The sequence below is a fragment of the Ascaphus truei genome, chromosome 3 (assembly GCF_040206685.1).
Source record: "Ascaphus truei isolate aAscTru1 chromosome 3, aAscTru1.hap1, whole genome shotgun sequence".
In the NCBI taxonomy this organism is placed as follows: domain Eukaryota; kingdom Metazoa; phylum Chordata; class Amphibia; order Anura; family Ascaphidae; genus Ascaphus; species Ascaphus truei.
The window spans coordinates 63,050,180-63,064,190 of NC_134485.1; the positions used below are offsets into that span (position 1 = coordinate 63,050,180).

At 39.4% G+C, this 14,011-nt stretch overlaps 2 protein-coding genes across 6 annotated transcripts in view; one reads left to right on the plus strand and one right to left on the minus strand.

Annotated features, from left to right (window-relative positions):
• The first annotated feature begins 1,110 nt into the window (after positions 1-1,110).
• On the plus strand, positions 1,111-13,619 carry ASPA (aspartoacylase). Of its 3 annotated transcripts, none has more exons than XM_075594142.1 (8): positions 1,111-1,468; positions 6,571-6,766; positions 8,212-8,305; positions 8,431-8,538; positions 9,208-9,317; positions 10,904-11,059; positions 11,315-11,393; positions 13,406-13,619. In XM_075594142.1, exons 1-7 carry the CDS (start codon positions 1,236-1,238, stop codon positions 11,375-11,377), a joined length of 960 nt encoding a protein of 319 aa, XP_075450257.1. In that variant the 5' UTR covers positions 1,111-1,235; the 3' UTR covers positions 11,378-11,393; positions 13,406-13,619. The 3 variants fall into 3 exon arrangements, with proteins under 3 accessions (XP_075450257.1, XP_075450255.1, XP_075450258.1); XM_075594140.1 differs by having other exon boundaries at positions 13,460-13,619; XM_075594143.1 differs by lacking the exons at positions 11,315-11,393; positions 13,406-13,619 and having other exon boundaries at positions 10,904-11,121.
• Positions 11,568-14,011, minus strand: part of TRPV3 (transient receptor potential cation channel subfamily V member 3) — a 47,569-nt gene continuing 45,125 nt past the window's right edge. For all 3 annotated transcript variants that reach the window (XM_075594138.1, XM_075594139.1, XM_075594137.1), the window contains one exon: positions 11,568-13,581. In XM_075594138.1, coding sequence (XP_075450253.1) covers positions 13,385-13,581 — 197 coding nt within the window. In that variant the 3' untranslated portion in view covers positions 11,568-13,384. The remainder of the gene's footprint in view (positions 13,582-14,011) is intronic.

Below are 14,011 nucleotides of genomic sequence, written 5' to 3' on the forward strand. Positions count from 1 at the left end.
TCCCCTCAGAACAGGGCATTACAGGCCAATAATGCCCTGGCTGGGTTAAAGTCCCTCGGCTGCTCCTCAGGCCTTCAACTCTTCCAGCCAGGGCATTGTTGGCCAGTAAAGCCCTGTTCTTCTGGGATTATTACTTAATTATACTGGTCTCTGGGCCCCTTTGCATCACAACAGTAATGTCTGAGTACGTTGGTACATAGGAAGTGCAACTTGACACGTTTATACTCATTCTTCATACTGTATACCACCAGTGGTGTAATTTGTATAAGAAAACACTCCACGAAATGCTTAGCTGTGTATCAGAATATTAAGTTTGTTATCTGTGTATACTGGAAGGAGGATTTGCATATGAAGAGAACTGTAGTTGCAGTGACAAAGTGCACAAACTGCCCTTTAACACGCATAATAGGCATCTTACCATCAGCACTTGAATAGTTAAATGCCCATTGGAAAGTGTCTTAGTTTAGGCATGAAACAGGCTAATGATCACTTTCTCTTTGTACATACAGTTCAGTGCATGATCTCTGGAGCTTTGCCTTGAAAAGAAGTCATTTGGAGGAGGTGAGTTATGTTTAATAGCATGTTTTTCTAAGTTCTGGAAACATGGTATCCAATTACTCAATTGTGTTAACAAAATGTAAGTGTTTGCTTCGTCTTCTGGAAGGGCTGAGCTGTTCGAATACTTACAAGAAAGCTTCAAAGGGCAAGTAATTAGTAACTAATACAGACACGGTAAGCAATGTGTAATGAAAAGGATTCCGTATAAATTGCTTGAAAAGCTACAACTTGTGATTTCCACACTACCCAGGTATTTAAAACACACAGTGTGTTTGTGTAATAGCAGCGAATTGACTGTTTCTTGTAGTTACTTAACCTGTGACAACCCGATTAGAGAGATTAATAAAATGCATACCTTTAGTGTCAATTCTTTCAAAGGTTATAGAGAGAGAGAGAGAGAGATTTTACACTGTATTTTTCTGCAAGTATCTAATCTATAGTGTGTTTAAAAGCTATTTTAGTTTACAGTAAAGAGGAAAGTTTCCATAGAATTTTGCAGCTGCATAATAACCAAATACGGAAGTGAAATATTTGCCAGACTTGTTTGGAGATCTTTAGCCTGCTGTCAGTTAGATCTGCCCTGAGGCATAGTCCATTGCCTGTCTTGTCTGTGTTGTGCTATATGTAAGTCTCTGGTATTCTCAGGTTTTGATTGCAGCCCTCTCTCTCTTACAGTCATGGCTGTAAGCAGTGGAACTGATCCTGTGCGTAGAGTTGCTATATTTGGAGGCACTCATGGCAATGAGTTATCAGGAGTTGTTTTAGTTAAGCACTGGTTGAAACATGGAGAAGAGATTACAAGACCTGGCATGGAGGTGAGACCATTCATTACCAACCCAAGAGCGGTGGAGAAATGTATTAGATATGTTGACACTGACCTGAACAGAGTATTTGATTCTGAAAATCTTAGGTAAGAAAGTGTATCTGTGTGACTTTAATATATATACAGTATATATATCCTCTCTCTCTCTCTCTCTCTCTCTCTCTCTCTCTCTCTCTCTCTCTCTCTCTCTCTCTCTCTCTCTCTCTCTCTCTCTCTCTCTCTCTCTCTCTCTCTCTCTCTCTCTCTCTCTCTCTCTCTCTCTCTCTCATATATATATATATATATATATATATATATATATATATATATATATATATATATATAAAAATATACATAGAAGTTAATGTTAACCTTATACATGATCAGTAGTCCTTCTATAACTGAGTTTCTTTTCCAAGTTTATATTTTGTGGCAAAAGGTTAATGTGGCGTTACCTCTTGAGTTTAAAAAACATGTTTGGACTAGGTTTGAAGTAGGGTTTCTTTGGAGCTAAACAGCGTTAATTTCAGTCCCAGGGAACAACTGCTTCCTGAAATACTTATCTCTAAACTGGGCATGGAACATGTCTCTTTAAAGGTCCCGCTCGCAAATAGGTGGCCACAGCATCATCCTGTGCGGCTTCCTATTTGCCCACTGGACCTTTAAACAGATTTAAGATACCGACATCACCTTCAGATGTAAGTATCTTGGGGGACAGGGGATTCACTGGAGCTGAACTTAACGCGGTTCAGATCCTAAGACCCCTGCTTCACACCTGGGGGTGGGAATAAAAAAAAAAAGGCAGTGATAAATCTACATTGACTACGGTATTTGTTACTAAATATTTGATGAAAGGTCCATATGGGACCTGAAACGTTGTTATTCCACTGTTCGTGGCTGTCACATTAAATGGTGAACTTCATTATGAACAGTGAGTAGAGCTCTCCTGTGTATCTCTGTCTTAGAGGAGACCTGCACTGTGAAGAAATTGTTCATGTATGTATGTCTTTATTTATATAGCGCCATTTATGTACATAGCGCTTCCCAGCAGTAATTCACACGACAATCATATCAATAACAAATAATACGAACAACACATACTGGGAATAAGCGCTTCAGACATAAAAGTAACATTTCGGAAGAGGAGTCCCAGCCCCGAAGAGCTTACATTCTAATTGGTTGGTAGGAAGAACGTACTGAGACAGTAGGAGGGAGTTCTGGTAAATGCATCTGCAAGGGGCCAAGCTTTATGTATCAGGTGTATAGTGTTTATCTGTGTTGTGTTGGCTGCACAAGCAGGTTTCTCCTCGCCTGAACCTGTTTCCCCGTACTTCGGAATTTAGCTAAATTGGGGTCAAATCTGTGAGAAAACACGGCAACACATTTACAAAAGGAAAAAATCCTGTTGTTTTTAATGTTCTTTATCAATAACTCTGGTGACTTTTTGTCCACCCGTTTTGCAGCTGGGAAACTTTCATAATTAGGACCCCCCTGTATTTATTTTCCTGATCTTATACACAACTGAATTCTTAGTATCTACAGTGGTAACTGAATTAGCAAAGTTGTTGTTGGATATAAAATATTCTGAGTATGTTCGGGTTGTGGCTGACAGGGATATGTACAGTATGGACGACCACGGATATGTACAGTATGGGCGACCACGTGTGTCTGTTTAAACCTCTGGGGGTTTTTTCGCGTTGATTTTTAAGCTAATTACTTTTTAACCTTATATTGAGTTAAAGCTGCAGACCAAGCAATATCCTACATGTGTTTTTTTTTTTAAATGAATCAGCTTTGTACTATGAGAAAATACTTGTAGCATTTTTTTAAAGATGAAAAACGAGAGAGGGCTTAGCACGGCAGGTTGAATTTGGCTGGAGGCAAGTTAAAATCAAAACATTTTATTAGGCATAGTGCCAACTACAAAAAAAGAGAAAAAGATCCTCAGACGCGTTAAAACGTCCATTAGGGATTTACTTCCTTTCTATCATTATAATTTGTTTTAAACAACACTGAATGACATTTTGAATGTATTATAATGTAACAAGCATTTTATGTTTCTCTAGCAACCATTTACAAAGTCATGTCCCCTTCCTCTTCTGAAAAAGGGTCTGGCACACCCCTTTTTTGATCCCTGCCCTCTCTCTAGCAGTGCACCAAATGTATATAGTGACTGTCTGGTCACATGATCTTCCCCACAGAACTTTGCATCTTTGGTTCTCTGCGGCTGCACTGACAACCATTTAGTGAACCCTGAGCCGAATCTTCGCCAATCGATCACAGGAGAACAGACCGATCGGCAACTTAGCTAATTACTTATCATTGTGTGGATTGTATTGATGCACAAATTAAATGGGAGCTTGGACTGCTGCTTTAAAACGTTGCTGAATTTGTGAGCCAACTTTGAGGAAAATTGGAGCAATCAATTCATATGACAAAATAGTTGACATTTTTTTAGTGCCTCTAGCTCAGGGGCGGACAATCTTTTTTTCAGGCGTGCCAATAAATGGGCACACATTTTTTTGTTGAGCCACTGTCCTACTTCCCCAATCCTCCTCTCTCACTGAATCCCACCTTCTCCTCTCTCACTCAATTTCGCCTCCTCCTCTCTCACTCAATCCCCCCTTCTTCTCTCTCACTCAATTCCCTCTCCTCTCTCACTTTATTCCCCCTTCTCCTCTCTCACTCAATTTCTCCTCCTCCTCTCTCACTCAATCCCCCCTTCTTCTCTCTCACTCAATTCCCTCTCCTCTCTCACTTAATTCTCCCTTCTCCTCTCTCACTCAATTTCGCCTCCTCCTCTCTTACTCAACCCCCCTTCTTCTCTCTCACTCACTTCCCTGTCCTCTCTCACTTAATTCCCCCTTCTTATCTCTCACTCAATTCCCTCTCCTCTGTCACTTAAATCTCCCCTCCTCCTCTCTTTGTCAATTACCCCTCCTCTCTCACTCAATCCCTCCTCCGAAGAATTTTACCTTGGGGGGCTGGGGGATGCCTCCAGGCCTTGGCGGAGGGGAGCTGGGTCTTGGTGGGAGCTGGGCCCGACTTCCACACTCGCCCAACCTCAGACGGCAGAGGGATGGCGGGTCATTCCCAATGCCCTCACAGGCTCTAGAGCTTCCTATCTTTCACTATTTCTAACCCCAAAAATTGGGATTAGCACATGTGCAGGATTTTATCAGGGAGTGATTTTATAATAGTTACCAACACTCACTCAACAATAACTTTTAGGCGACCCAGAAAGTAATTTAAAAAGAAAAATATGTTTTTTACTCGCTGTATTAAATACACAAAATATATAGAGAAACACTGTTATGTGCAAATGGCGCTGTTGAAAACAGCTAAAGTACAAATTGCAATAATATGAAAGAAAAGTAGCAATACTTATCCACAGCTTTTGCAGATATTTTGCTCACATAACAAAACAGGACTGGCAGAACGCACTAGTATCGTAAGACTGCAGAAAAATGAACCTTAATAGGAGTTGCATGCAACAACTGTTGAGAAGCAAAAAGCACAAAAAGGTTTAACTAAAATATACAATAAAAGCAATACTAAACAATATAACATGTAAATTAAATGTTAAGTTTTATTTTGATGTATTTGAAAGGAGCGCTCCCATGTATCCAGGTATAATGAAGAAAAAATAAGGAGATGCGGTGCACCACCAAAAATGAGAGGGGGGCGTCCATAAAAATATATTTATTTGATCATAAGCAAAAAACGGATGTACAAAAAAGAACTACCTATGCATTTCGCACTGTATGCAGGTAGCCAGCTGCCACGGGTGCTCAAACTGCCACAGCAAGCAGCATTCAATCAGGACAAATATTAATACCCAGCACTCTAGAGGACCTGGTGAAAAATTGAAGAATGTATTAAATTATCAGATTTTGTTCCCTGTTAGGTCCTTTGTCAAGATGACCGAAATGATAATCTGATCATTTAATAAATTCTTCCATTTTTCACCAATCTCTCTGGAGTGCTGTCTATTAATATTTGTCCAGAAGTTTTATTTAGAGACAGCACTTGAGTACACCAATAAGGATCTTTTGTATATATTTGACTAATTTTGGAAGGTGAAGCTGGTCATCTTATGCAAACATTAATTTGAGAATACAGCATTAATATCTGGATATTATGAATTTGCTTTAATGCAATCTAAACTATAATTCAGAAAGTTTGTTCGTTTGCCCGTATATACAAATCCACATGCTTAATCCTGGAGCCACCAAACTGGACATGCTATCTAATAGGATCAAAAGGGAGAGCGTAGTTTAGGTTTTGATATGTTTGGCCCATAGCTTCGGGTAGCCCCCGACCAAATGTTCATGAAAAGGTCATTTTTTTCACTCTTAACTCAGGGAATTGTTCGATTAACTTCATATTTGGAATCTAGATAAATATTTGGAAGAGACATAATCGGTTCCCAAAGTAACGGTTCAATACTTCCGGTTCCGGTTCTAAAGCGGTTTTCGTGATTTTAGCTAAATGCCTCACGCTTCATACTTGCGTTCCACTGCGAACAGTGCGAACGAAACAAAAGCATGTGAATAAAGAGCTTTTCTTTTGAAATGTTAGCTTTAGTGTAGCCTTTTTGTGATTTTCTTGCCATTCTCAATTATAATCTTTACTTGATAGGATGCAATTGGCTAGGGTACAGTTAGGGTTACTTTGTAAAAGTATAGTTTTTTGGCAATGCTTAGCATGTTTTAGGTAAACTATTGTTAGAAATTAAAAATATATATTTTGAACTCTCCCTACTTTGGACACCCCTGCCCCCTCACTCGCCACCTCCATCCCCCCCTCCCTCCCCCTCCCTCTCCCCCTCCATCCCCCCCTCCCTCCCCCCTTCCTCCCCCCTTCCTCCCCCCATTCCTCCCCCCTTCCTCCCCCCTCCCCCCTTCCTCTCCCTTCCCACCCCTCCCTCCCCCCTCACCCCTACCCTTCTTCCTCCTCCCTCCCCTTCCTCCTCCCTCCTCTTCTTCCCCCCTCCTCACTCCCCCACCCCCCTCCTACACTTCCTCCCCCCCACGCCTCCGCCTCCCTCTCCTCCCCCCTCCGGGCAATGCCGGGTAATTCAGCTAGTTTAATATATATATATATTTTTTTTATCATTTTTGTTGTGGGTCCAATGCTTTAAGAAACGTTTGAAATTCTTCTGATTTAAACATTTAATTGTAGTTTTATTTTTTTGTGCAATGTCACAGAAAAGAAAAGACAACGAACTTGCCTTATGAAGTAAAAACAGCTCAGGATATCAACTGTATATTTGGGCCAAAAGGCAGTGACGATGCATATGATGTTATATTTGATCTTCACAATACAACGTCACACATGGGTGCCACACTCATTCTGGAAGATTCCAGAGATGACTTTACAATTCAGATGTGTCACTATATCCAGGTAAAAATGTATTATACAAAGAAGTGAAGGGCGCTCATATAATAAACGTGTCCCATAATAAACGTGAACTTGGTGGCATACAGCTGGGGAGCGCAATCTTTTTTTCATTTGACGCCGTGTTGCCATGCCAACGCGTCTCCAGAAGCCGCTGAGCCAAGGTAAGTGTAGGTTTACAGAGGCCTTCTCCACTTCCCCCGGCACTTAAATGAAGTGCCTTCGGGAAGCGCACGGGGCCTCTGTAAACCCCGCGCCCCCCATTGCAGACAATCTCATGCCCCCCTCCCCCCCCGGGGGTCGCACCCTCCCCCCCAGTTTGCACACCTCTGGTATACAGTAGGATCGTGAATACAATTATAGTGCCAATTCAAGTGACAGTTAAATCCTGTGACAAAAAAATCAACTAACTGTTAAAGGTATAAACCACACGTGAAGCAGGGGGATATGGTGCCAAAACAATGAACGTGTGAAAAATACAGCTCTGTGCAGGGAATGTTCCCGTTATTTTCCTCCCTAGATGATCGATCTTCAGAAGTTGGGGAGCGCAGATTTCATCACCAAAAATGAAAAGAGCATAATATAATGCAATATGTTCTCAACTCAGTGTAAACAATGTACTTAAAGCCTGAGAAAAGGGCACTCACATTTTTCTCAATAATAGAAAATATAGTCAAAGTGACACACCGCTACTCATAGATAACTAAATAAAGTGTCCTCTCACTGGTGCTCACCCTACGTTGATCCCGGCGGCTCAAAACTGGATCCAAAATTTGCAGATAGTGGTCGTGGTGAAGGAAGCACGCAGGAATCAGGATTGTCAGAAACTTACTCTGTGTTTTAATCCATGTGCAGAGCAGGTACAGACATGTGATGTTTCAGGGCACAAAACCCCTAAAGGTGTAGGGTCTGAGGAAAGGACCTTTGGGCCCTGAAACGACACATGTCTGTACCGGCTCTGCTTATGGAATAAAACACAGAGTACATTTCTTACAATCCTGATTCCTGAGTGCTTCCTTCACCACAACCACTATTTTCTCAATAATAGAAAGGCATTTCCAAAACTGTGGCAAATCAACCGAAGTGGGGGATGGAATACCCGGGTCATCTTACACGGAAGGGTGTCTCTCTTCACAGTCTCTCCAAGGTTGTGTGTGAGAGGTGTAATTCTCAGTGGAAAAGAGAAACACACTCAGGGCAGACCATGGTTTCTTTTCAACACTGTTCTGGGAAGGAATGTGCATGTAATGCATTCTGGGTAGGAGCGCACCGGGAACATTGCTTTAAATGTGCAAAAACCAATTGGTGGGCCTTCGTTTGATCACTACGTAAGGTTAATATACAATATGGCCCAAGATCTCCTTTTTAACCTCATGTACCAGTCTGTATATTTGAAATACCAATAAAAATCTCCACATCACTGGAATAAAACTTGGTCTTTTGTATCACAGATTTCCCTGACTCCAGTGCCTTGCTCTGTGTTACTAATTGATCATCCCAGCATGAAATATGCAGCATCCCGGTCTGTTGCGAAACACCCTGTCGGTAAATAGAATGCAACCGTTCAACAGTATAATTCACGCCCAGAGTGATTTTGTTAGTTGATTAAATGTCGATTAAATGTCGTAACAACTCACACATTGATACTGTTGGTTGCTTTGTTTTCACAGGTGTGGAGGTGGGGCCACAACCTCATGGTATTCTTAGAGCTGATATTTTGGAACAAATGAGGATGGTCATGAAATATGCCCTGGATTTTGTGCAACATTTCAATGAAGGTACAGATGCGTTCTCTAGATTATTATCTTAAAATTCAGCTTTATGGCAAAAGATAGAAAATGCCTACTGAATGTGTTCTTATAATTTATGTTTTTTATGTGCACTGTCCCAAAAACACAAAATAAGTATTGATATGAATATAAATTCATGTGTAACACATTGTGCTAAAGCTATATAACTATATATGAAGTTAAAGAAAAACCCTTGCTCAGTTTATAATATTAGGGCGGGTGCAAGGTAACTGTCACGATAAGTGTAAGGCGGTTATATCTGCACTTAAAAGCCCCACCGTATGTGTATATAATTGTCACGTTAATCTTTCCTCAACATTAATTACAACTTAAAATGACATTTTAAAGAGTCTAATTAAAAACGGTGTGTAGATACATTTATCACGAACACCAGGTTTTACTTATTTCTTACATTTATTTACACACTATGTTTTTAATTAAGACTCTTTAAAATGTAGTTTTAAGTTGTGATTAATGCTGGTTAAAGATTAATGTGACAGTTATACACATATTACTGTGGGGCTTTTGAGTGCAGATATAATAGTGATCTTTTCGCCGTATACTTATATAATAGTATAGCCATTATTTTGTTCTCGTGCAATTTAATCTGTTTTGGACGTGGACTCTTCACATATGCACTGTCTTTGCTGCTTGTAGGTAGAGAGTTTCCACCATGCAGCATTGAAGTGTACAAAGTAATGGAAAAAGTAGATTACCCAAGGAATGAAAATGGTGACATTACTGCAATTATTCATGAAAACCTTCAGGTAAGACCTGTTCTTCCAGTGGTCAGTCTGGCAACACCTCTGATCTAGCATCTAAGACAATTAGCTGCGGGCGTGTCACTACCGGGATATTTGGCTGCCAGGACAGTGCACTTCTGCAAGTAATGTATCCCCTCTCCCCTTACCCAAAAAACCCTAACCTAAACACCTTAACCCCTTACCCTAAAAATCCTAACCCCATACCCTAAACATCTCAACCCCTTACCATAAAAACTCTAACCTTAACCCCTTGCCCTAAATACCTTCACCCCTTATCCTAAATACCTTCACCCCTTACGCTAACAAGTTAACCCCTTACCTAAAAACTCAAACATTAACCCCTTACCGTAAAAACCTTAACCACTTACCCTAAAATCCCAAACATTAACCCCTATCCTATAAAAAGAAACTCCTTACGCTAAAAACCCATACCACCCCCTATCCTAAAAACCTTAACCCCTTACCCACAAAACTCAAACCTTAACCCCTTACCCACAAAACTCAAACCTTAACCCCTTACCTTAAAACCTTAACACCTTACCCTAAAACCCCAAACCTTAACCCCTTCAGTCTGATTTATGTATACAATGTTTCAACTTTTTTATGACTTCAAGTATTTAAAGTAGGTGTTAAATTGAAAGGTATTAAAAAAAAAAAGGAAAGAATATAACCAGGACAAGCAGACCCTTTAAATGTCTCTCCTGGCCTACTCGGCATTGCTACAGCATTACCAACAGTATGCTCATCTCTCAGGCTTGATTAGACAAATGTGAAGAAAGTGATTTACGATAAATAGATGCAGAGGTCCAATGTTCTTGATTCATAGAGTATCATTAACTGCGTGCCTTGTAATCTTTGCCAGCTTGTTTTGAAGGAGGAACCATGAAGGCGTTGGAGCAGAACATTATGTATTTTCATTTTGCATTGTAGACAAACTTAGCACCGTTGTGTAATATTATGCTTTAAAGGGCATACATGATACATGCTGCTACTGTATGTGGTGCAATATGCCATATACAAGTTAAATGCTTATGGATACTATCATATTGCAATATAGTATTGAACCGGGTGTCATGTAGTTAATTGTGCTGTAGCAGTCAGTGTCACCACTATATGGTATTGTTATAGGTTTTGAAAAATGGTTAATTAAGAAAATGAATATATTTTTTCCTAATGCATTTTGATTAGCCCCAACTTTGAAACGTTTAGTATTTGATGGACCGACAAGGAGAAATCATCAAAGAACTGTTTTAAGTACTGTAGTTATTGGGTAGTGTAGTGTTAGTACAGAATTATGGAACGTTGCCTTTTGCGTTAATCCCTTTCCACCTACTGACTAACTCCTGTAAATTATTTATGATGCTGATGTGTCCTCTTCCGTTACTCTTCCCAGCATTTTATTGTCTGTCTTGTTTTTTGTTTCAATGAGTACAACATACAGTAGCTGTTGGAGTCTGACCAGATGAAAAGGACTCATCAGCACACACTGTGCATGTCACCTGCAAGTGCTGCGGGTGGCCACAATAGCATAACGACTCACCACACGAAACGATAAAAGTGGGACCCCCCCCCCCTTTCATATTTTACAGGACAGAGACTGGCAAGAGTTGAATCCTGGCGACCCGATGTTTTTCACCCTGGCTGGGAAGACCATAGCCTATGAAGGAGACTGCACTGTGTATCCCACATTTGTGAATGAGGCTGCGTACTATGAAAAAAAACAGGCTTTTACCAAAACCCAGAAAGTGAGATTAACTGCACGAGTTCTTAGGTGTTCAGTATAATAAAAACCGTGTCGTTTTAGTAATCATGTTCTTAGTTATTTCTCGCTCTACTTTTAATAGCAGAAAATGGAATTTGTTTTGTGTATATGGCGCTTACAGTATGTTTTAGTTGCTGTATTATCATTGGTATTTGCAATGCAAAAGTAGTGTTTTGTCCCAGATTTACCACTAATTCTCAGCCATGCCTTACTCATTAACATTCTTTTGTGTTTTAAGGCAAAATGCCAACATTTAAAAGAATCATTGGGAAGAAAAACAAGCCTACTTTCTTCTGCATAACGAGTGTAAGACAATGGTATGTATTGTCTTCACTACTTGTTTATTCAAGGCTCGCAGAAGGCAATAAGCAGTTCTTTAAGGCATTCAAAGACAGCATACATTTTTCTATTGTTCATAGCTTTTTAATATTGCATAATCCAAATCAAAATAACATCAAGGTACTGAAAAAAATACTTCTAACACATAGATATAAAGTTGCAGTATTTTACTTATCACAAGCATTTCAGCTTTGCTTCTAAAACTAACATTTGTGCAATTGGACAGTAGCTCAGAAACATATAATTGGAAAAAACCTAATAAAAAAGGTACGTAAGGTACGTCAGGGTTTTCGACAGCATATGCTGAGCTAAGGCACAGTAAAACATCTGTGGAGGTAGTCTTTTTTTTCAAATATTATAACATACACATTGAATCAATTTAAAAAAATAAATAATTCTAACAATATTTACTTACAGGCAAAAACCTTACTAACATTCTGTAGTAGAATAAATATAATATTTCACATTTCATAAATTAAAAATATAACTTACAATATACTTTAGCTGCAAGACAAAGGAAACAGAACATGGAATGACGAATGGACCTTATTATCAGGACTGTAATAGATCAGCAGTGCACTCCCAGCTGCCCTAGCAGCAAAGAGATAAGAATTCTGGCACCGACAGGTCAGGCGTCTAACTTTCATATGTCGACGTCAGTATTAGCTAATCAATGACACATATAATTCAATAACGCAAACACATCCAAAAAATTACAAAAATACGGCAGGAAGAACATTCAACAAAACGTTATAAGTAATAAATAAATAAAACAGAGGCAAACATATGTGCATTTGTTATATGCCTATGCAACGGAAATTCATTCTCGCCTTAATTGTGCCACTAGCATATCGCTTTTCTTAAACTCTATATACTGATCTGTTTGATTTTGAAGTGTGGATGGTTTATTCTTTTAGCCTAAGGTACCAGAAAGCAACTGTATACACCGCAGTGAAACTTGCCAGGGTTCATGCTCTATCTAGATTGAACATCGAATTGATGCTCTCAGCTTAACTTCTGGAGCTTCTTTGTTCAACAGCGAGGAAAAAACATCCACTTCTAAATGTGTCATTCAGTTATGAGTAACATCATCAGGAGTCCATATGTGACTTTTAATGGGTGTGAATGTGCATCAGCGTATATGACTAGAGTTGTATGCATTTTATAACGTAGGTGTCTGTGAGTGTAGAATAACTGGATAACTTTTTCCATAAACAAACAATAAAAAATAAATAGGTATGAAACAACCTGGATAGTTATGAATTCCTACTTTAGCACCATTAGTGAAGAATGATAATGGCCACCCTTGTTTGACACGTACACCAGGTACTGTGTGGTGGACATCACTCATTTATTGGTCTCTACTTATGAAGGTTTTAGGTAGAAAACACAGAGCTCTATTTTCTTGTCTCCAGTTTGCACAACCAGTGCAAAAAACAGCACAATATGTATCAAACAAATGGAATGCCATAAAAAGCCATTTCAGTTTTTTTTTCTCCCCTAGAATTGCTTAGTTAGGACCAGATACACTAAGCTCGGTTAAATCAGGGCAAATAACGTGGCCTTACCTAAAACAGTAACAGGCGTTATTTTATTTAGGTTAACGCATATCCACAAAACTCATTATAATGTATGTAAAAATAACGGCTGTTGTATATCTCATTAGCATATGCTTAATATCACGTGATTGTAGTGCAACTAATGAGCGTTATTATTAGCATGGTGTTATTTCTATGTTAATCTAACCAAGTTTGGTGTATCTGGGCGTTACTACTGGAGTTTTTGATCAGTTTACAATGAAGATGAGTAAATTATTCACAGTTTAGAAAGCCTAAGTGGCCTTATTGCTACAGTTCATAATGGAAAAAGTGCTGTATATTGTGTCCAACCCCGGCTTGTGAAGCAAATGGCAAATCTCAGCTCAGTGATAGTTTAGTAATGTTCACAGTAGATGTTTACGAAATTAAAGCTAAACAACAGTCTCCATCAGTTGCTTCTCCAGGTCAGTCTCCATCAGTTGATTCTCCGGGTCTGTCTCCAACAGCTGATTCTCCGGGTCAGTCTCCAACAGTTGATTCTCCGGGTCTTCGACAGTGATTGCAATATCGCGTTCTTTTTCAAAGCTGTCCAGTTCATCTTCTGGAATTATGTTTGTCCGGTTTGTTCCTTTATAAAAATAAAGATGAATATGTGTTGAGTTACAATGTCTATTGTCTATGTCAATTCTTGGAATGAACTGTTAACATTTCTTAAGTCCTCTGAGTGCTGCCTCTGCTACAGTACCTATCTGGTCACAACTTTTGTTATTGCAGCTGAATCTGGGCAACATGGTGTTTTTAAGTCTATCTATCTATCTATCTCTCTATCCATATATACACACTGTACAGATGTAATAAGACTTAGGAGCCTATTTTAGTAGCTCCGAAGTGTGACAAACCGCTTTTAAAGTGCCCTTATAGCATGTCCAATCTGTGTCTAAACGGCTTTTTTAGAAGCGGTTTCACTCTTGCCCTGGCCATCCGATAGATAACACAGCGGTTAAATACATATATTAGCTAACCCTTAGGCGTGGAGGCAAGTAATTAGGTATTAGACC

Excerpts from the sequence above, each read along its gene's own strand:
- ASPA (XM_075594142.1), top strand. The coding sequence starts at position 1,236 with ATGGCTGTAAGCAGTGGAACTGATCCTGTGCGTAGAGTTGCTATATTT. Across the intron at positions 8,539-9,207 it reads TGTGCAACATTTCAATGAAG|GTAGAGAGTTTCCACCATGC; the intron begins GTACAGATGCGT and ends TGCTGCTTGTAG. Across the intron at positions 11,060-11,314 it reads CTTTTACCAAAACCCAGAAA|GCAAAATGCCAACATTTAAA; the intron begins GTGAGATTAACT and ends TTGTGTTTTAAG.